Source organism: Maniola hyperantus, chromosome 22, assembly GCF_902806685.2.
Source record: "Maniola hyperantus chromosome 22, iAphHyp1.2, whole genome shotgun sequence".
Classification (NCBI taxonomy): Eukaryota; Metazoa; Arthropoda; class Insecta; order Lepidoptera; family Nymphalidae; genus Maniola; species Maniola hyperantus.
This window is the reverse complement of record NC_048557.2, coordinates 13,458-35,830: the sequence shown is the minus strand read 5'-3', so window position 1 is coordinate 35,830 and position 22,373 is coordinate 13,458. Positions and strand designations below refer to the sequence as shown.

Genomic DNA, 22,373 nt, shown 5'->3' with positions numbered 1-22,373 from the left:
GCAGTTTTAGATTCAGGCAGTCAAGCCTCCTTTATTTCTGAACATCTTCTGAATAAACTAAATTTGAATTTTGATAACATTGAATTTAAAGTTTCCGGAATCAATAATTTAGTTTCTACCATAAACAAACGTTGTCAAGCAATAATACAGTCCAGACTCAATTCATATCAGACAAAGGTTTCTTTTCTAGTGTTACCAGAAATAACTTCATCTCTAAAAAAATCATTAAAACCTAATTTATACAACATTCCCCCCGAAATAAAATTGGCAGATCCAGAATTCTACAATCCGTCTAGCATTGACTTACTGTTAGGCGCAGACATTTTCTGGGACTTGCTCGGCACAAACAAAATCTATTTAGGCAAGAATTCTCCAGTGCTTCAAGATACTAAGTTCGGCTACATAATATCCGGGCCCACTGGAACGACAAATATACAACCATTTTCATGCAATTTTTCCCAATTTGATTCAATACAAGAGCAACTCGCTAAATTTTGGACTATCGAAGAGCTTGAAAGTTCTGACAAAGATGCATCTTTGAACGACAATGATCTTTGTGAGAACCATTTCAAACAACACATGTCCCGAGATGCAGATGGAAGATTTTCTGTAGGCATTCCGATGAAGGGCGATGAGTCTACTCTAGGAGACTCATTCCAAAGCGCTAAACTACGGTTTCTTTCATTAGAAAGGAGACTACAAAGACAATCTACATTTAAGGCAATGTACATCGATTTTATGAACGAATACAAAAATTTAGGTCACATGTCTGAAAGTGACATAAACAATTTACACACAAATTCATACTTTATGCCACATCATGGCGTTTTACGCGAGCAAAGCACTACAACAAAATTACGAGTGGTCTTCAATGCGAGCGCTCCCTCATCTAGTGGAGTGTCATCGAACGATTTACAACTGATTGGCCCCACAATTCAGAGCGATTTATTCTCAATTTTACTTCGGTTTAGACAACATAGATGTGTACTGGCAGGCGACATCGAGAAAATGTACCGCCAGGTATTAATCAATTCAAATCAGCGTCATCTACAGCAAATTGTCTGGCGAGACGACCCATCGATGCCACTAAAAACTTATAACTTAAATACGGTTACATACGGAACGGCTTCTGCACCATTTTTGGCAGTCCGTTGCCTTAAACAGCTCGCTGACGAATGTGAAAACGCAGATGTACGTCGAATTATTCGCGAAGATTTCTACGTAGACGATCTCATCACAGGATGCGATTCCGTTGAAGGCCTACTACAAATCCGCCAGCTCATCACTCAAGTACTCGCCTCCGGTTGCTTCAATTTAAGAAAATTCAAGTCAAATGTTTTAACTTGCAGTGATGATAGTTCTGCGATCAATAACATCGGTACCGTCGATTTCAGCGAGCACGAGCCGTCAAAAACACTTGGATTAATTTGGTCTCCGTCCACAGACGAATTACTATTCAACATAAAAAATGATATACCATCTAACGCCGACGTTACTAAAAGAGTTCTTCTTTCAACAATTGCGCAAATCTTTGATCCATTAGGGCTACTAAGCATTTTCACTATAAACGGAAAAAATATTTTGCAACGCTTATGGCTTCACAAATTAAATTGGGATGATCCCATTCCTGAAGATGTTTTAAATTCTTGGTCTAAATTCTATAAAGGTCTAAATCAACTAAACGATTTAAAAATACCACGACACGTAGTGTGCCACAACCCTCAGGACATTCAATTTCACATTTTCTGTGACGCGTCTAAGGACGCATACGGCGCTTGCGTTTATGTTCGATCAGTTAGCACAACGGGCGTTGTCGACGTGCATTTATTATGTTCAAAAACTCGCGTTTCACCTATAAAGCCGACATCTATACCGCGTCTCGAACTCTGTGGTGCTTCAGTGGCCGCAAAATTACTCGAAAAAGTGTTAGCAACAACTCGTTTAACCTACAGCAATTGTTTTTTATGGACGGACTCATCAGTCGTTCTTAGTTGGTTAAAAACTCAACCCAATAAATTAAAACAGTTCATTCGAAATCGAGTCTCAGATATATTAGACAGGACTAAAAATCATCCGTGGCATCACGTGCCTACTTCATCCAATCCAGCGGATCTTTTAAGCCGAGGAGTTGGCAGTAATCAGCCAAGCAAATTGAATTTTTGGCTAAATGGACCTAATTTTTTACTCGATAGTGAGAACAACTGGCCGAACAAACCCTTTCAATATATAGAGTCAAACTTACCTGAAGTGGTTTCAGCGGTAGCATTGTCCGCTGAGCCAAGCGGACGACTTCCTTTTTCTCGTTTCTCCAATTTGCTTAAACTCAAAAATACATGTGCCTACGTTTTGCGCTTTATAAATAATTGTCGTAAATATAAAGGCGACCGACTATTGGGTCCTCTCACTTTAAGAGAAAAACAGCAAGCGTTTAACACTTTAGTAAAATTATCACAATTCGAATGTTTCCCGGAATATCACACGATAGCATCAGGCAAACCACTATCGTCAAAGAACAAATTGCTGTCGTTAAGCCCGTTCGTTGATGACAGCGGTTTGCTTAGAGTAGGTGGTCGGATAAAAAACGGCAATTTCTCATTTGACAAAAAACATCCAATTTTAATCACATCTACACACCCACTCACTAAATTAATATTTCAAAGCGAACATTTACGTTTAATGCACGCGGGTCCACAACTTTTACTTGCTTCCATTCGAGAACAAATGTGGCCACTTGGAGGTCGAAATCTAGCAAAAAGTACAGTACACAAGTGCCATCGTTGCTTTCGAATGAAGGCACAACCAACCACACCTGTTATGGGTAATTTGCCTAGGCAACGCCTACAGCCAGGTTACCCATTCCAGACGTCTGGAATGGACTATGCCGGTCCTATACTCGCACTAAATAGAAAGGGACGGGGTTGTAGAACCATTAAAGTCTATATAGCAATCTTTGTCTGCTTCGCCACTAAAGCATGTCACCTAGAGCTAGTGACAGACCTCTCAAAGGACTCGTTTTTATCTGCGTTACGTCGTTTCATTGCGAGACGTTCTAGACCACTAACATTATTTTCAGATAATGGAACTCAATTCGTAGGTGCTCGTAACGACCTTTATAAGTTCCTCAAAGCTAATTCTGACTCAATTGTGAACTCTATGTCTGATGAAGGCATTGAGTTCAAGTTCATACCAGCGTACGCGCCCCATATGGGCGGCTTATGGGAATCGGGTGTGCGATCTTTCAAATCCCATTTAAATCGTGTCCTAGGAAACGCTCACTTAGACTTTGAAGATTTATATACCGTTCTTGTTCAAATAGAAGCAATCCTAAATTCACGCCCCCTAACTCCCTTATCACACGACCCACAAGACTTGACTCCACTGACTCCTGGTCATTTTTTGGTTGGACGACCTCTAACAGCTCTACCAACGCCTGAATTACTGCACATCAAGGAAAATCGACTCACTCGATTTGAAAGATTGGAGCAAATGCGACAACACTTCTGGTCAAGATGGCACAAAGAGTACATCGCGGAATTGCAGCAACGCACCAAATGGCAAACCAGCAAGGGCCTCGTTCTGCAAGAAGGAACACTCGCGCTAATTAAAGACGACACATTACCGCCAATGAAGTGGAGTCTCGGCCGTGTAATCAAGGTCCATCCGGGAACCGATGGAGTCTCTCGAGTTGCAGATTTACAAACTTCGAAAGGAGTAGTGCGTCGTGCATTCAACCGCATCTGTCCTCTTCCGGGGGAGGATGTTCAGAATTAAAATCAATTACTACTAAACGAAACAAGTGTCAATTGTGACACATGACAAGACATGACACTTGTCAAAACAACATTCAATGTCAATCAATGAAAAAATCAATTCTCATCTTTATCGTGTCTTTATCTAACAAAGAAAGTTTTCCTAAAAAGAGATGCGCATCTATTAACCGTTTAAACAAACAACTAAACATCAATCCCAGCAAGAAAGGAAGAAAGAAGCCAAAACCAGTGAGTTAAACAAAATTTTCTACGAGAACTTAGCCAGTGGTAGAGAGAGGATTATGAACAAAAATGTTTCCCTGTAGAGGGTTAATAGAATTTTGGTTGCACCTTTACCTCCATTTTCTATTAAAGTTTGGATAGCTTTGTTAAGTTGTACTAAAAATTGAACCTTATTAATTTGCCTTAAGAAACAAATATTAAAAGCTAATAACTTGCAGTAAAATATATTTTTTTAATTAATAACCACTTTTTTTTTTTTTAATTAATTACCACTTCGCTAACATGCCGTGGTTTATAACAAATGAAGAACTCCATCAGAACCTGAACGTAATATCAATAAAGGAGGAAGTTGGGGGGCTAGCGAAACGCTACAAAGAACGGCTTCTGATGCATCCAAATCCACCAGCCACCAGCCACCAGGCTCTTCATTGAGGACTACCCGAGACGCCTAACGAGACAACGTATTCTCGACCTCGCTTCTTGATAGGCAATAAAGAGTTGAGTGCTGGAGTGCTAGCTCCTCAAGAGGAGCAGCCGCTACAAAACAATATCCTACACCTAATTTGCTAAAAGTCCTCGGACTGATCGCAAATCACAAAATAAAAAAAATAAAAAAATAATAACCACTTGTGGCGGAATTTGTTTTATTGCTAGAACTGCTTGTGGCAGTCTAGACACTAAGATTTTTTATATGGCAATGCAACGGAGCGCTTTAACATTAGCATTGGAGTAGGAGCAGTTCTCACCTCTCCATGGCGCTCACGACGAACCCGTCGATGGACTTGAGGCTCATGATCCAGTTCAGAACGAATGGACGGTAGTCGAACCCACTGTTGTCAAGTTAAGGACATTTTGTGGCAGTTTTGTACTTCAAAGGTAGTCAGCCTACCAAGTTAGTCTAGTGGCTAGCTCATTTGGCTGCAGATAATGAGATCCTGAATTTGAATTCAGGTCAGTCCCAAAAATTTTTTTGGGGATTTGTCAAAAAATTCTTGTAATTTTTGCAAAAAGCTTCACTGATATATTTTTGAAATGAATGTGCTGCGCTTGTGGCGTCTCGGTCTCTTCGGGCGTTAGTATTCCTAGCTCACACAGTAATACACTCTGGCACCCACTCACAGCTTACGAGTTCGAGGAAGCGAATTCAATTTTAATTGAATTCTCGAGTAAGTAATAGTCCTTTTTAGTAAACTAAAAAAGGCTTTTACTTTTTAAAGTTTGAAGTAGAGAAAAGGATACAGCTTGTCCTTGCCCGCCGCGGCCACGCAGGGGTTGCCCTGCACGGTGAAGCTGTCGAGCTGCGCCAGGTGCACGAGGTGCGACACCTCGTTGAGGTCCTGCAGGCCGTTGTGCGCCAGCGCCAGCTGCGCCAGCTGCGGCGGCAGGTACCGCTCGCACTGCCGCAGGTCCGCGATGCGGTTGCGCTCCAAGCTCAGGTGCTGGAACGTTTCCCTTTCATCGCTAACATGGACAGTACTTTCACTTATATACAGTTAAATGTTTGTGCTTTTAGAGCCGTGGCAAGTGTATCGCACACCAACCGGCGCACCGCACCCCACGTTCGCCATCTGCATTAGTGTGAGTGCTACATCCGTACACAGTACACGAGCACGTGGAACAATACCTGCGCGAGCTCGCACTCGCATCGTAGATCGAACGCGACTATTTAAATGCCGAGAACTGTACCTGCGCAGAAATCTCATTTTTCAATGCCGCAAAAATTTCTTAGCCAACCTCGTCTCGTCTAAAGTAACTGCCAATTAGTTTTTAGTGTTTTTTTTTGTTTTTTAATAAAATTCATAACAATATAACAACATACCTTCAAGTCCTTCAGATAGGAGATGTCGGCGATGAAGGATATCTGATTGTTGGACAGGTCCAGGTGCTCCAGGTGGATGTTGTGGTTCAGGTGCTCTATCGACTTTATGTTGTTACCTAAAACAACAATGAGAAAGCTGGGTTGTCCTTCAATCACACCACAACAAAGCGATGGAGCGACATCAGTTTTTTGCATGTATATGTCAGAGAAAATAATGCCTACGAAATACGGCGTCCTTTTTTATTAGAATTTATATGAATAGCAACACAGAGTAAACAGGGTCTGTGGTACAAGTTTAGAGTGAAGTTGTCTGTAGCTAACGTCGTGTTAGTCAGTCGTTCGATCGATGTTCCTTTGGAGAGAGCGCGCGGCGCCCGAGATGCGCTCTGGCCGCTGGTTGAGGAGAACAACGACATGGTGGACATCAGAATTAACGAATCTCCCAAATATATAGAGTGATAGACTATTTTTTATTCTGCACTAGCTTATGCTCGCGACTTCGTCCGCGTGGACTACATAAATTTCAACCCCCTATTTAACCAACTCAAGGGTGGAATTGGAAAAATCCTTTCTCAGTGGATACCTCCTCTTTACAAAGAACACACCCCTCCCATGTCTCTGGGACCAGCGGTTTAGGCTGTGCATTGATATATAAGTCAGTCAGTCAATCAGGACTTTGAATTTTATATATACAAACAAAGATCTGCATAAAGAATTCCTATTTGTTTAAAAACTTTGATCCATGCAAGTGAAGTCGCAGGCATCAGATAATAAGTGATAAACAAGTGGCGACAATATTACGTATTGTACAATAGGTACCCACTACCCTCGGGGGGTGCTCCCTACTTGAACAGCTCATGTGTTGTATTGTACAATAGGTACCCACTACCCTCGGGGGGCGCTCCCTACTTGAACAGCTCATGTGTTGTATTGTACAATAGGTACCCACTACCCTCGGGGGGCGCTCCCTACTTGAACAGCTCATGTGTTGTATTGTACAATAGGTACCCACTACCCTCGGGGGGCGCTCCCTACTTGAACAGCTCATGTGTTGTATTGTACAATAGGTACCCACTACCCTCTGGGGGCGCTCCCTACTTGAACAGCTCATTTGTTGTGATCCAGTACAGAGTAGGTACTACATTAACTGGAAGGACAAACTGCATGCACTCATTGTTTCCTTTGCTTGTATGACATATTCATTGAGACGAGGTGATTAAGGCGACTAACTACATAAACATGCATTGAAACTAACTCCTTACAGCATTTGAATGTAAATAACACTTTATATGTCTATTTACTGGTTTCCCTCATTTTCATACCAGGAATAGAATAGAATAGATTTTTTTTTTCAAATAAACTTTTACAAGTGCTTTTGAATTGTCCGAATAATTTAATTAGGTAGGAACGGCGTTCCGAACCAGTGGTAAAATAAACTAGTTGACCGTCCAAAAGCACTTGTAAAAGTTTACTTGAATAAAAATGTATTCTATTCTATTCTATTTCCCACTGGTTCAGAATGCTGTTCAACGGTTAAAGGAGCAAACTGACATGTGAAAGTTCTCAGTTCAAGCAACAGTCCGTTATGATTATTATATGATTATTATAATCATAGTCTGTTGTACTTGTATACATACTCTTAGCACAAGCTTTATGCTTAGTTGGAGATCACAATATAGTCATGATAAACATGGCTAATAATCTTTTTGAATAAAAATCTATGAATGCTCTCAGTAGTGGGTTGGAAATGTGTTGATTGTGATGATGATGATGATGATTATGTGGATGAAGTCACAGGCATCATCTAGTCTATATATTATATAAAAGAAAAAGCTGAATGACTGGCTGACTGACTGACTAACCTATCAAACTACTGGTCGGATCGGGCTGAAATTTGACATGCAGATAGCTATTATGACGAAGACATCTGCTAAGCGAGGATTTTTGAAAATTCCCTTTGAAATTTGTGTAGTCCACACAGACAAGCTCACAGGAATAAGCTAGTTATAAATAAGTGTTCAGCTTACCGGCCAACTTTAACACTTTCAAATAGACCATGTCCTTGAGCCCCTCGATCTGCAGGATGCCGTTGTTGTTGAGGGCCAGCACGCGCAGGCCGCTCAGCCGCGACACGCCGTGCATGCGCACCAGGAAGTTGTTGCATATAGACAACTGGAACCAAACCCAGGCTTGTGCAATCAACCTGACTGAACGGCCGTTTGTTGTTGATTTAAACATTTAGCTATCTGCTGCTAAATTAACAAACTAACTTCTGCTGTTAAATTAACAAGTGTTATGAATTTTAGTTAGTTTATATTTTGAATTACAGAAATCTGCATTTTCAACTGTAGGTCAGTTAAGTAGGTATGTTGAAAACTGCAAAATTGAGGTTAGCGAATATTACAGAACACTTAGTATCTTTCAGGTAGAGAATCATTGTGCCAAGACACCGCAGAGTGTGCCCACTGCCCGGCCTGCTAACATATCATACAAACCACTGCCCAGCCTGCTAACATATCATACAAACCACTGCCCGGCCTGCTAACATATCATACAAACCACTGCCCGGCCTGCTAACATATCATACAAACCACTGCCCGGCCTGCTAACATATCATACAAACCACTGCCCGGCCTGCTAACATATCATACAAAAATCTCCCAATTGCTAGATGGTTTGTGCGTCTAAACACGCTCAAGTCTCGGTTCAATAAAGTACTCCCGATGCACAAAGTCGAGATATTTCTATCAAAACACAAAGTCGTAGAAGCAGTTTACATTTTCGAGCCGATTGTAAGTATCAATGTTGTCGAGCCGCTGCAGCTCGTTCTGGTCGAGGATGAGGTTTATGATCGACTTGGCTTCCTCTGAAGGCGCCTTCTCGACCTTCTTTAGTCCCCGCCTCGATAAATCCAGAGTATCATTGTTCGAGTCGTCTGCAATCAAAACGACTAATGATAATAGATTCTTATGAGCCATTCGAAAATTGTAACCTTTCTATTCTACTAAAAAATGTGAACTCACCCATTTTTCAATAATATATCAACATAATTTTTAATTACAAAAAATGATACAAATGCTTCGCAGCTTTTCACAAAAATCAAAAATCAACATTTTGTAAATTAACGTTCAAAATCGAATCAATCAAAACAAACAAGTTGTCAACTACTTATTAATTGATTTTCATTTAATTACTTTGTTACTAGTATGGTTTGTTATTTTTTAATAATAGGTAACAAAAGTGTAACATATAATGTGTATTATGTGTTTTGTTGTAAATATACAAAATTAAATACGCCACACCTTTTTAAAGAGATTTTATTACATTTTAATTAGGTACCATTTCGGAACGGAATGGGAACTGTTACCCGTGTTAATAAGGCACAGATTAATATTAATAAGGTGTTAATAGTATAATGGGAACTGTATAAACTCCAAAGTCAATCCTATATGTTATTGGTCTGTGGTCAAACCAACCACCAAAGAATTTCTAAGTACTAGGTACCTACTCTATGTCGATGCCAACCGCCGACCAGAAAAAAAAAAAAAAAAAAAAAAACTTTGTGACATGCCAGAGAGTATGAATCGTATGAATCCATCGACATAGTTGTACTACGAAAGTAGTACCTACTTAGAAATTCTTTGTATGAATCATGCAAAGAATTTGTATCACAGAGTACTTTTTACATATGGCACAGACCAATATGTCTGCCAGTCTGAGAAGACGCCCACACCAAACTCGGTATTCTTTTTATTATTTAAAAGTTCTAACATAAAAATCGCTAATTATACACAATAAGACATGACGCGATAGCATGCGTCGTATCCTACTCTATGGCACAACACCACCGCACAACACTACAATTTCACCGCGGTGGTTTACATAGTAATGATAGTATCCATATTAATCTGTGGTGGTTTAGGTGGTTTATTTTTGACGAGGTTAGTGATAAGTAGGTATATTTCGAATTTATTGTTTTCCTCATTTAATTATTACAAACAAATACTCGAAAATGTGTTACAATTAACAGTCGGAAGTTAACAAACAAGTTTTACGTAACATAACGGCAATGTTCATTCAGCTTTAGAGTTAATTGAAAGGACGCGTTATTTGACAATTTCCTGATAAACTAACTTTTGGATTTTTAAGTGCTTTTTAAGCGATAGGTATAACCAACAGAATAGTGAGTTTGTACGTTAAATAATCGAAGTGTGTTATTAAAACGGGCTGTCAGTGCGAAGCCGGGCGCGTTATGGAGGGCTATTTATAGATGTTAATATGTAACCTCTTTTGCTTATTTTAGGCGGGAGAATGGTTTCGGCAAAGGGCCTGAAGCCCGCGCAGGTGCTAGCGGTGATCGCGGCCGTCCGGCTCCTGTCGGTGTTCCTGGTGCAGACGTGGTTCGTGCCCGACGAGTACTGGCAGACCCTGGAAGTGGCGCACAAGCAGGCGTTCGGATATGGAGTCCTGACCTGGGAGTGGCAGAAAGGGATCCGAAGTTACTTGTACCCCAGTGTGGTGGCAGTTCTGTATAGCATACTGAAGTTTACGGGCTTGGACTATCCAGAAGCTGTGGTGTGTTACACTCGTTACATTCATCTTCGTTATAGTTTTAGTTTCTAATGCAGTCACAGATGGTTACCTTTTATTCATACTTAAATTTTATGATAGTGACACAATCAATAAAATAATATTATTTTTACAGATTTTTGTTCCCCGAATCCTCCAAGCGATACTGAGTATAGGTGCGGATTACAGTTTCTACAAGTGGACGGGAGGCAGGAAGTGGGCCTTGTTCCTCGTCCTGACGTCTTGGTTCTGGTTCTACACGTCGGGCCGGACGCTGCTGCAGACGCTGGAGACTGTGCTGGTGGCCGTAGCCCTGTCCAAGTTTCCCTTCAAAGCGGGGAAACTTGCACAGTATGAAAAAGGTTTGTGTACTTCTTACCTGTTCTATACCTAATTAAAATTGTCATAGTGTATTTATTTTTAATTTATAGACTAGCACTTGGACCCACACAACACAGACCTGAGGGCCCAACTTGCGCCCCACGAGATCATTTTGTCTACGCATTTTCTCGTGTTCATTCATACAGATAAGACGAGTAAATGCGTAGACAAAATGATCTCGTGGGGCACATGTCAGGCGTGCTGCTGGCAAGTGATGATGCAGCCTAAGGTGGAGCGCGTCTTCCTAGAAGATACCTATAACGCTTGACTTGTATATTATTGTATTGTAGGAAAAGTCGGTCTCAGGTTGTAATGAATTGATTTTGATGAAACTTAATCATATTGCTCAGCAAAGGTTCCTTTCAATCACTTGAGTGATGTACACACACTTGAGTGATGAACACATTATAGTTGTTGGTAGTAGCAGTGTAGCGTATATGGTGTGATGTTCAGAGGACAACGGCTGGGTGTGGCTGGCGTGCCTGTCGGTGTTCGTGCGGCCCACGACCGCGCCGCTGTGGGCCGTGCTGGGCGCCTACAACCTGGCCACCACCAACCAGGGCCGGCCGCAGCTGCTGCTGAAGACCTATCTACCTATTGTGTAAGTATGAGGGGCTCCTGTCCTGTGGCAGATAAAAGTTCCTCAGTTCAGTACCCGGCAGGAAACAATGCATATAGAACTTTAGAAAGAGATAACAGTTTGGCAGAGTGTTGTCTGTATCATCAAGGCCGACAAAACGTCGCATAGGTATGAGTGACGACTGCTCGACGAAGCCGAAATCTCAAAGCCATCTTTCCTTCCAAGTCCTACAGTCAAAATCATGGTGTTTGGTTACTAGTTAGTTGTGTGCATTATGTGATGTAGTGGTGGTGGTGGTGGTTAACCAGTCAGTCAGGTATTGGTGTGGAACTTGTGGAACAACCCTTGTTATTCTGCCACAGGCTGGTGTCGAGCGCCGCCCTCGTCGCGCTGGACTCCTACTGCTACGGAACATTCATTGTCACCCCGTGGGAATTCTTCAGATTCAATGTGCTTCAGGATGTTTCCTCCTTTTACGGGAAACACCCATGGTGAGTACAATTTCTTTTTGTGAGCATGACTATGACAGTCCAAATTGGTGTGTCAGGCTGTACGGTTTATGACCTTTGCATAATAAGTTTTAAGTTTTTTATTGTTTCCTTGCAAAGTACATCTTTTAGTTTAAAAGGACTCAGCTGAGCTACTAATGTGCTACGACTGTGGCAGGCACTGGTATGTGACGCAAGGCCTGCCGGCCGTGCTGGGCGTGAACGTGGTGCCAGTGGTGTGGGCCGTCGTCGCCGCGCTGCGGAGGCCCAAGGAGAACAGGATCGCGCTGGTGCTGCTCGCCGCCGCCGCTCTGCACGTGGCCGTGCACAGGTAACAGCAAAAATTTTCTCCCGCTTGTTAAGAAATTGCTTCATTACTAAAAATATTATAATTGACTCTACTGTACGCTCGCACCAATTTCCAGCAGGACAGTAATAGAAATTGCGGGACATTTTCTTCCTGGCAACAAGATTCTTTAAAGGCACAATGCACACAATTCATTCTCCATCCTTTTTTCCAATATTAAAAAAAAAGATGCAGATACTCTAAATTACGAAAGAAGCTCATATTGTTCCAATATATATAAAAAGGGTAACATAAGTCACGTAGAAAACTATCGCCCTGTTTCCATCTTAAACATATTTGGCAAAATGCTCGAAAAAAATTGTAAATGGTTCAATATATCCTATTATAAAGGCGGTCCCAACTGAACAACACGGTTTTATAAAAGGGCGATCTACATTATCCAATTTAATAACATTTAACGAAGACATACTGTCTTCAATGGACAATCGCGTATAGGTTGACGTGATCTACACTGATTTTGGAAAAGCGTTCGACCGTGTGGATCACGTTATCCTGTTAAGGAAATTGGAGTATCTGGGTATACACGGAGATCTTCTGAGGTGGGTTAAATCGTACCTGACTAATCGTTCTCAAGCTGTTGTGGTTGGTGGCTGTAAATCCGATTTTTGTGAGATCCCCTCTGGAGTTCCACAAGGCTCGCATCTGGGTCCTTTATTTTATAACATATATTTGTACGACATTGATAAATGTTTTTTTAACTCAAAGTTTTGAATGTACGCTGACGATACTAAAATATACTTAGGAATTAATAGCGTGGATGATTGTGAGAAATTACAGAGTGACCTTAATAGACTTTCTCGCTATTACAAAGAAAATAGAATACAAGTTAATATAAGTAAATGTCAGCATATAAGTTTTACGAGAAATAAAAATTCAGTACAATTTAATTACACAATCGATGGTCAAGCTGTCTCCAAAATTGATAGGGTACGTGATTTGGGAGTTATACTGGAAAATAAAATGTCGTTCTATCCTCATATTGAAACAATCACTAACAAAGCTTTCTCTATGCTTGGCTTTGTTTTAAGAACCTGTAAGCCCTTCAAGAAAATTAGCACACTTAAGACTATTTATTCTGCTTATGTACGTAAGCATTTAGTCACCTTGCTATATAAAGCCTATTGAAGCAATAGAGAGGATACAGCGCAAGTTTATTAAACATTTAAACTTTGAGTCACCCGACTATAAAGAAAGCTGTAAACACTATAAAATACAAACCTGCGGGCAAAGGAGGCAAAGGAGGCAAAGGAGGCAAAGGAGGCAAAGGGGGCAAATAGCGGACATGTTAGTGCTATATGATATTACAAACGCTAAAATTGACAGTCCGAATCTTTTATCCAAAATTAAATTAGTTGCACCCCCCAAACGTACTCGCCATACACCACTACTCCGTGTGCCTTTTCAAAGGAAAAATTACTCCCAAAACTCTGCTATTACATTACTAGAATGACACGCACCTATAACAAACATTATTCCGATATTGACCTTTTCCGCTGTTCACAATTGCACTAATAACTATTTTACTTTATTTTATAAAAACGTAACATACTTAACTTCACATACATGGACGCGTAATTAACGCTACCCATACACTGAACACACACACACACACACTTTATATTTTGTTTCATAATTTACTTGTTTTTTTTTTCCTTTTTACTCTAGGCTTCCAAGGATACTATGTTTTTATTTCCTTCATCCACTTAGTTTTGATATGATGTCATGTACTTAGCCAATAATTGTTTTGTTCCTCTGTATGAAATAATTTTAACTCACTCTTATATATTGTTAATTTTTCGAGAAAATCTGTAATTGGCCATACTTCTGTAATTAGCATTTAAGAAACTTATTGTATTATTTCACTGTGGATTTTCCTATAATAAAAAAAAAATTAGTTTAAACAAAAACATCCTTACTAACATAAATTAGGTGTTTAAACGTGCACGATTTATTATTTTAAATTCTGAATGCGACAAGAAACTTAATTTTCTTCCACTTGCTCGTAATTGACTACTTTACTGAAGAAAGGTTTTCACTACAGAGGCCTGCTATCGGGTCTTTGCTGTAAACTTCACTGGCCACACGCCAACAATTTCCAAGAGGACTGTAATGGAAATTGCTGGACAGTTTCATACTGTTGACGAGGTTCTTAATGGCGTAGACTAAAATAAATTGAGTTTTTTTAGGTAGGTACACGATTTTATTAATATTCTGACTTATATTAATAAAATCGTATATACCTACTTACTGTATATAACTATTTTTTATTTTTTTATCTCTTTTTCAATAGTTTTTATTTATTTAATTAGGTATTATTTCTTTTTTTATATATTTTTTATCTACTGTGATCAAAAAGTACCAGGAGTTCATAAAAATGAAGAAGACTCAGTCACTGTTGTTCTACGAGTCGAGAACAACAGTAACTGTCTTCTTTATTCTTATGAATTCCTGGTACTTTTGGGCGACTTTTCATACATTTTGACCAAAAAGTTACCGATATTGGATTTGAAGATAGGATGTCCTTTATCTATATTTTGTAAATTGTTAGTTGACCAATAATTTGAGTTTTTATTTACTGGTACATAAACAATATACAACTTCATATGAATTAAAACTTTGTTTCTTCTATTAATTTTTTATTGATTCCTCGCAATTGGAAGAAAAATACTATACAATTCTCGGCCGAAATTAGCGATTACCAACCTCGTTTAGTTTAAAAGGACTCTGCTTCGCCTCGGCCTTCCAATATAGTACTCGGCCAGTAATCGCTATTTTCAGGCCTGGAATGTAATGTACTATTCCGGCCTGCACTGTAATGTACTATTATTTCAAATTTGTAGTTTGATACCGCACAAGGAGTTCCGTTTCGTGCTGCCCTTGCTGCCCATCCTGCTGTACCTGGCCCAGGACGTGTTGGTGCCGTGGAGCAGGAAGGCCGTCAAGTGAGTCTCATCTATTTTGTAGTTTGATACCGCACAAGGAGTTCCGTTTCGTGCTGCCCTTGCTGCCCATCCTGCTGTACCTGGCCCAGGACGTGTTGGTGCCGTGGAGCAGGAAGGCCGTCAAGTGAGTCTCATCTATTTTGTAGTTTGATACCGCACAAGGAGTTCCGTTTCGTGCTGCCCTTGCTGCCCATCCTGCTGTACCTGGCCCAGGACGTGTTGGTGCCGTGGAGCAGGAAGGCCGTCAAGTGAGTCTCATCTATTTTGTAGTTTGATACCGCACAAGGAGTTCCGTTTCGTGCTGCCCTTGCTGCCCATCCTGCTGTACCTGGCCCAGGACGTGTTGGTGCCGTGGAGCAGGAAGGCCGTCAAGTGAGTCTCATCTATTTTGTAGTTTGATACCGCACAAGGAGTTCCGTTTCGTGCTGCCCTTGCTGCCCATCCTGCTGTACCTGGCCCAGGACGTGTTGGTGCCGTGGAGCAGGAAGGCCGTCAAGTGAGTCTCATCTATTTTGCTATAGTGCAACAAATAATTTTGCAATACAATAAAACAAACAATGTTGTCGATCAAACAGATGGCAGCTGTACCTGGCGGCGGCGACGCTGCTGGCCGGCAACCTGCTGCCCGGCCTGTACTTCGGCCTGCTGCACCAGCGCGGCGCCGTGGCCGTCATGCCGCTGCTGCGCGACGCCGTGCGCGACAACCGCTCGGCCATACTGTTCCTGATGCCGTGCCACTCCACGCCGCTCTACAGGTGACTAGCTACAACACGATACGGCTCGGCCGGTGGTTGGTGTCATGTAGTATAGTCGCTAAGTAGTGTTGACGTTCGGCAGCCACCTCCACGTCAACGTGTCGACGCGCACCCTCAACTGCGACCCCCCGCCGCGCGGCCAGATGTGCGAGGCGGAGGCCTTCTACAACAACCCCGCGCGCTGGTGGCGCCTGGAGCACGCCACGCGGCAGCCCCCCGCGCTGCTGGTGCTGTTCGACGTGCTGCGCGGCCGCGTCGAGGAGCTGCTGCGAGGGTACAAGCTCATCCATGAGCTGCCTCACACGCAGGTGAGTCCACACTCGTACAACGACCCTTACCTTAGTATCGTTTTCGCCCACTTAGTATTTTTTTCGCCAGATCGCCAGATATGTTAATTTTTCGCAAACATAATATTAACTTAACCAAAGATAATATATACAAGTAAGATTGCTAACGTCATACATTCATTTAAAGCTTGCGTAAAACTCCTTTAAGTCGCCGGTACCTTGTAGGTCAACTCCTTATAGTGTGATGGCATTATTGTGCAAGCTAAAATGTGAGTTATCGAATTTATTTAGTGCCATCTATCGAACAGCTGATAAAACTCAATTTTATTTATCGAATTTATTTAGTGCCATCTATCGAACAGCTGATAAAACTCAATTTTATTTAGAGCCAACTCAAATTTTAATTTTTTTATGAAGCACATGACGTCTTGGCTCAGCGGTCTTTTTTTGATTTTTTTACTTTTTTAAAATTTCATTAAGATGAAAATTTGAGTCTACTTAATGGGGACATAACAACATAAGAACAATTTTTTAATACTTGTCACATTTTTTTTAATATCCATACTCCCATACTTATTATTATAAATGCGAAAATGTGTCTGTCTGTCTGTCTGCTAGCTTTTCACAAACGAAAATAAATAAAAGCACTCAGAAAATTGTAACACACCGTCAAATTCAACCGTCACCAATCCAAAGGCAAAATAATAATTTTATTTTCAAGTAACAAGTCATTTTGTTACGCCATCTACTGGAATTTTGTAATACTACTTCAGCTATCCAAAGCAAAAGATAGAACTTGCTATGGATATCGTAAAGTTCAATGAGTCAATAATTAAAATTAAGAATTAGCTTTTTCCGATGGTGATGTTGTGAAAATTTTGTATTTTGTTACTAAATATAAATAAATTTGATGAACCAGACAAGTAAAATATGATATTTCGTCAAATCCATAAAAAATATATTTCATACGAACCAAGTGACGCCATCTAGTAATAGTCTTGAACTAGTTACAATTTTAAATAGAGAGTGAGCGATCTGTACTTGTTTAATATATTATCTTTGACTTAACCCATAATTTTCCGCACGATTTATTATATCCCCTAATGATCAGTGGATATAATAAATCGTGCGGAAAACAAATATGTAAGTTGGTGACTAATGGGATAAGCTCAAACTCAAACTCAAATTATTTATTCAGAATAGGTAAAATTTTACTTAAAACTAAAGCTACGAGGGTTCCAAACACGCCCAGGTCTGAGAAGAGTCCACAACAAACTCAGTTAATATTAAGGCAAGCGGTGTCCAAATATGTTTGCGAAAAATTAACATATCTCGCGATAATGTATGGGGTACAAGTAAAATAAAAAATAAAAGATAAAATTGGGAAATAATTAATCTAACCACTGTAATAACTAATACTAAAGTTTACAAAATGGCCGCCATGTAAAAAAATAAAAAAAATAGTGTTATTTCTCGTACGATGGTACGGAACCCTTCGTGTGCGAGCCCGACTCGCACTTGACTGATTCTATTTTACCTTTGTACCTCATTGATAAATAATCATCAACGTTTTTTGCATTAAAGTCGTTTTTACATTGATTCTGACTGAATTCTTCGGCAATAGCATTTGTTGGAATTTTCTACCTGGTCTCTTTGTTGTGTAATGTTTTCTTGATTTTATGATTTTTTCTGTAATTTTTATGTACCAATGGAAAGCTAACAAAACGTACGTAACGTAACGTAGATGTTTTTATGTACCAATGGAAAGCTAACAAAACGTACGTAACGTAACGTAGATGTTTTTATGTACCAATGGAAAGCTAACAAAACGTACGTAACGTAACGTAGATGTTTTTATGTACCAATGGAAAGCTAACAAAACGTACGTAACGTAACGTAGATGTTTTTATGTACCAATGGAAAGCTAACAAAACGTACGTAACGTAACGTAGATGTTTTTAAAATAATCCGCAGGATAAGTGCCATAATATTTTTTAGAGAAAATTTGCAAGTTATTCAAAGAATTAAATTTAAAAATCGAATACTTTTTCCGTTTTTGGACTGTAATTTTAAAATGATTGGAGGTTTTTATTGTTTTATAACTGTTTATTATTAACAAGGATATGTACTAGCAAGAAATAAAAAAAAATCTGATGAAATACATTGTTCCTTTTTTTATTAATTTTTAAAGTGGCAAACACCCCTTTACCTAGAAAAAAATAAAAAAACGAATAACTCGAAAACGATACACTTTTGCATTCGCACTTTAGGGGTCGTTTGATAGCTAAGGCCCTGTACGGGATCGTGTCCTATGTTCCTGTAACCCTGTATATTATAGTAAGTATAGGGTTTATACTATATAAATGTATACATATATGTATATTTAAAAATGTTTATATGTATTTTGTTTTTATAGTCATGTATGTGAATTCAGTATGAAAATTGTATTTTATCGTATAGCTCCAGAGTAATTGTTCAGTATATGATATTTTAGGAGTTTTTTATAAGTTTGTAAAGACTGTGTGTTTTTTATGTCCCTGGGGAGCTTATTATATAATTGTACGCCTTCGAATAAAAGACTTTTCATACCGTAGTTAGTTCTTGGAGCTCGGCATACTAGATTATTTGCATTTCTTAAAATCATTTTTTGTACTTGCACTTTTTTGTAAAAGTTATTTGCGAGTTTATATTTTTAGTTAAAAAATTTCTTATTAATAAACAGGTATTATATATTTGAGTGATATTTAATAATTTGGTTTTTTTGTATAGTTTTTCGGTAGGCGTTAAGTAGTTATAATTAAATAGTACCTTAATCAATTTATTTTGGGCTCTTTGCATTACATTTAGATTAGTTTTTGCAGCTGTGCCCAGATCTCCACCAAATAATCAATATGGGGTTTAACAAGTGCGTTACAAATAAGGCAACGCCCTTTCTGTGGAAGACATCGTGTTAGTCCCGTGAGAGAAGCGAGCTTATTTTTTACTTTTTCAATATGTGGTTTCCAAGTCAGATCACTATCAAGTGTGAGGCCTAAATATTTTTCCGTTTGATTTTCGACTAAAGGTAATATTTGTTACCCTCGGGGATATTAGTTTTAGATCTACGAAGCTTCAGTTTAAAATTTACGTAATTAATTACATCAATACAAATTCAACAAGTGACAATCAAGAAGTGTAGTTGAGGGATGTTTTTGTCGTTTCAGTTCCCGGAAGGGGAGGTCGGGGAGAGGGTGCTAGTGTTTGAGAAGAGAGAGGCCGACCACGTCGTGCAATGACCCGCGACCACCACCACCAGTGCACCAGTGCAACCTCCGTGACGTCTGCATTTCAAACGGGTCGTTCGTTAGTATCTGAGGCGGCGCTGATTTATTTGGTTTTTAAACCGTGAAAAGTTTTGTTCGCTTGACCATATCTTGTCATTTATATCGATGGTCGGCCGCCGCAGATAGACGGACGGACGCACTGCTAGTATAATGCACTATATACTATCATATTGTTCATGACACAATAAGCATTTCATTTCACTTTACAATTTCTTTTTAGTTTATTTGGTTAATTTTTTTCAATATATATAATATTATGTATTATAATAATAATAACAATGAATTCTGCAAAATTAACTTAAATCTAAATTAAAAATAAAATTTAACGCGTAACATTTAACTTCTCCCGCGCCATTTTTGACAAATTTCATGTCAAAGTACGATTTAGCCCTTATTTTAAAGTTTTTATAATTTAATATTTTTTAGAAAATTCCTTGAAGTGTAGGTAAAAGCACAGGCTTAGATTTTTTCGCTACGCTCAAAGACTGACAAAGCGTGGGAGCGAGAAGTATAGTTAGTTAATAGTTAATACACACTGCTGCGAGCGAAAAAGATATAGCGAAACAAGATGACGATAAGTCATTGGTTACGCGAGTAAGGGCCTCTTCTAGGCGAAGCGCCCGGCTTGTTCCGCGTCGAGGCGATCGTTTGTCCTGCCACCGGCGTCTTGTTCAGCGAGTGAATGTGACGTCACAGGATGTTATGACTCCCATAAATACACGTTTCACAGACTATTTTTACTGAATTTTCATAATCATTATTTCGTCATTTGTTGTATGAGAATTAGGCAAAATAACTATTGAAAGGTTAGATGATAGGTTTCCCTTAAGACTTATCATCAAATTACAGCTAAATGAAGAATTTTTGGATATTTTGTGTAAAACTTAAAAACGTTTGGTTACGATAGGGATTGACAAAGTGATGACGTCACAAGTATCGATAGTCGATAATCCTGTCTGCCGGTAGGTTTGATGTGATAGGCTTAGGTATGTAAAGTACTATATAAAACACTACTTTCCAGTGAAAGAAAACAACGTGATATACGCAGGTTATCAATCGCTTATTTCGTACTAGCTGCACGAAGTCATTTCATAAATAAATAATCGGTTACCTAGCTTTAGCTTTGTTGCTATTTGTGTATTTGAAATGTATTTGATTTTTAAAATTATAAGATACTTTTTACTTCACTTCGTTAAACTAAGTCATTAGTGTCCTATGATTTCGCCAGTAAGACTATCGATAATACAATGCTAAAGTCAAGACAACTCTATGTCACGCACACATTCCGTTATCTGACATTGTGGGTCTTGTACATTCTAAGCCTATAGGTACCTAAAACAAAAATTCTAATGTAAAATTATTTTACAGTTGTCAAATACAGTTGACCCCTAGAGTTAAAATGGCGCGTGAGGAGTCATTATGTATGGACTATAAATAAATGATTAATTTAATTTATTTTTTACATCGCAAATGATATGAAGCTGTGGGCGCTGACGACGCGACGTGTGCACGGCACAGTTGTGAATACAATATTACGTGTTCTTTATAATGTTAAGGGCCCATTTTTCAGTCGCTATGCCTAACCTAACTGAAGAATAAATTTCACCAAAATATCAGATTTATTCCTCAGTTAAATACTTGGAGATCGGAAAACTAAATTGACAGATCTTTTAGCGCTCTTCTTCCCTAAAGTTTTTTGTGGAAACGATTCCGCAAAAAACTTTAAATATATAATAACTATAAACAATAAATTAATAATAATAAATTAGCGATTCAAAAATAAGCCCTTAGCAATTTCTCACTTTATACATATACCACATACAAATGGTGTTATATAACATTGTTTATAATAACTAATTAGTAATTACTATTTGTGAAAATAGTAAGCTTTTTGACATTTATCAATGAATTATTCAGGATTTGACATTTATTTTCCCAAAGCATTTTCTTGTAATAGTTCTTACCAGAGCCGCACTCGAGACAGAGCTTCATTATGTCCACAATGAGGACGTTTCCAGGCAACGTTCGAGATCATTTTCATAGATGGCGCTGAATACTTTCACTACTAAAGATGAAAAATAATACCTATATCTATATGATCTAATGCTTTAAATTTTTAAATTTAAATCGGATGCGAAATTAATTAATTCCTTCTATTATAGTTCACAGACTTTGTGGGGAAAAACGTAAGGAAAATTGCAGCGCGCCCTAGCTCTTACTCTTCATCTATGTCAATGATTGACACGACTTAAACATCAAAGCATAGATCATATAGATATAGGTATTATTTTTCATCTTTAGTGGTGAAAGTATTCAGCGCCATCTATGAAATTTATCTCGAACGTTGCCTGGAAACCTCCTCATTATAATATACAAATACAATATGTTAATTAGTATAGATAGATTTTTGTACAAATACATTTAGAATTGTGTCAAGCGTGTTGATTGGCTAGGTTTAGGTTTAGATGTAAGTTACGACAGACGTTTACAATTATTGACTGACCACTCCCAAAACTACCTGACATTAATAACTAATGATTGCAATCGTTGTGATTGGCTGAATTTCTGGCATACTTGCTGCAACACTGCGTATTAGCCAATAGCGAGAGTGGTCCCTGAGCGTTTATACGATTTCTAGTTCCCTGTGTGACGTAATTAATACATGGTCTCATATTTACACTAGAAATGAAAATCACTTGTTTCATATATATTTTCGGTTTTGGAATTTAGTTTGGTAGATGATTTCTAAATTTTAGAGTAATCAATTTTATGAGCGAAAAATCACATTTTGCAAAAATTGTTTATTAAAAATGATATTGGCGTTCATACTCGTGTAACATAACCCAGTGAATTAATACTTTGCTCATTAC

General features: G+C 39.0%; 2 protein-coding genes across 2 annotated transcripts in view; one reads left to right on the top strand and one right to left on the bottom strand.

The window, feature by feature from the left end:
- Cep97 (centrosomal protein 97kDa) overlaps nucleotides 1-9,231 on the bottom strand; it is a 35,926-nt gene extending 26,695 nt beyond the window's left edge. The window contains 6 exon segments of the mRNA XM_069506072.1: nucleotides 4,739-4,822; nucleotides 5,232-5,431; nucleotides 5,812-5,927; nucleotides 7,839-7,983; nucleotides 8,589-8,746; nucleotides 8,835-9,231. Of these exon segments, the coding sequence (XP_069362173.1) occupies nucleotides 4,739-4,822; nucleotides 5,232-5,431; nucleotides 5,812-5,927; nucleotides 7,839-7,983; nucleotides 8,589-8,746; nucleotides 8,835-8,838 (707 nt within the window). The 5' untranslated portion in view covers nucleotides 8,839-9,231.
- A 475-nt stretch (nucleotides 9,232-9,706) lies between these two features.
- PIG-B (phosphatidylinositol glycan anchor biosynthesis class B) lies at nucleotides 9,707-20,440 on the top strand. The gene is made up of 10 exons (XM_069506073.1): nucleotides 9,707-9,763; nucleotides 10,115-10,386; nucleotides 10,517-10,742; nucleotides 11,215-11,362; nucleotides 11,704-11,832; nucleotides 12,008-12,160; nucleotides 15,037-15,138; nucleotides 15,714-15,893; nucleotides 15,976-16,201; nucleotides 19,384-20,440. The coding sequence occupies exons 2-10, from the start codon at nucleotides 10,123-10,125 to the stop codon at nucleotides 19,453-19,455; spliced, it is 1,500 nt and encodes a 499-aa protein (XP_069362174.1). The 5' UTR covers nucleotides 9,707-9,763; nucleotides 10,115-10,122; the 3' UTR covers nucleotides 19,456-20,440.
- Nucleotides 20,441-22,373: the final 1,933 nt, after the last annotated feature.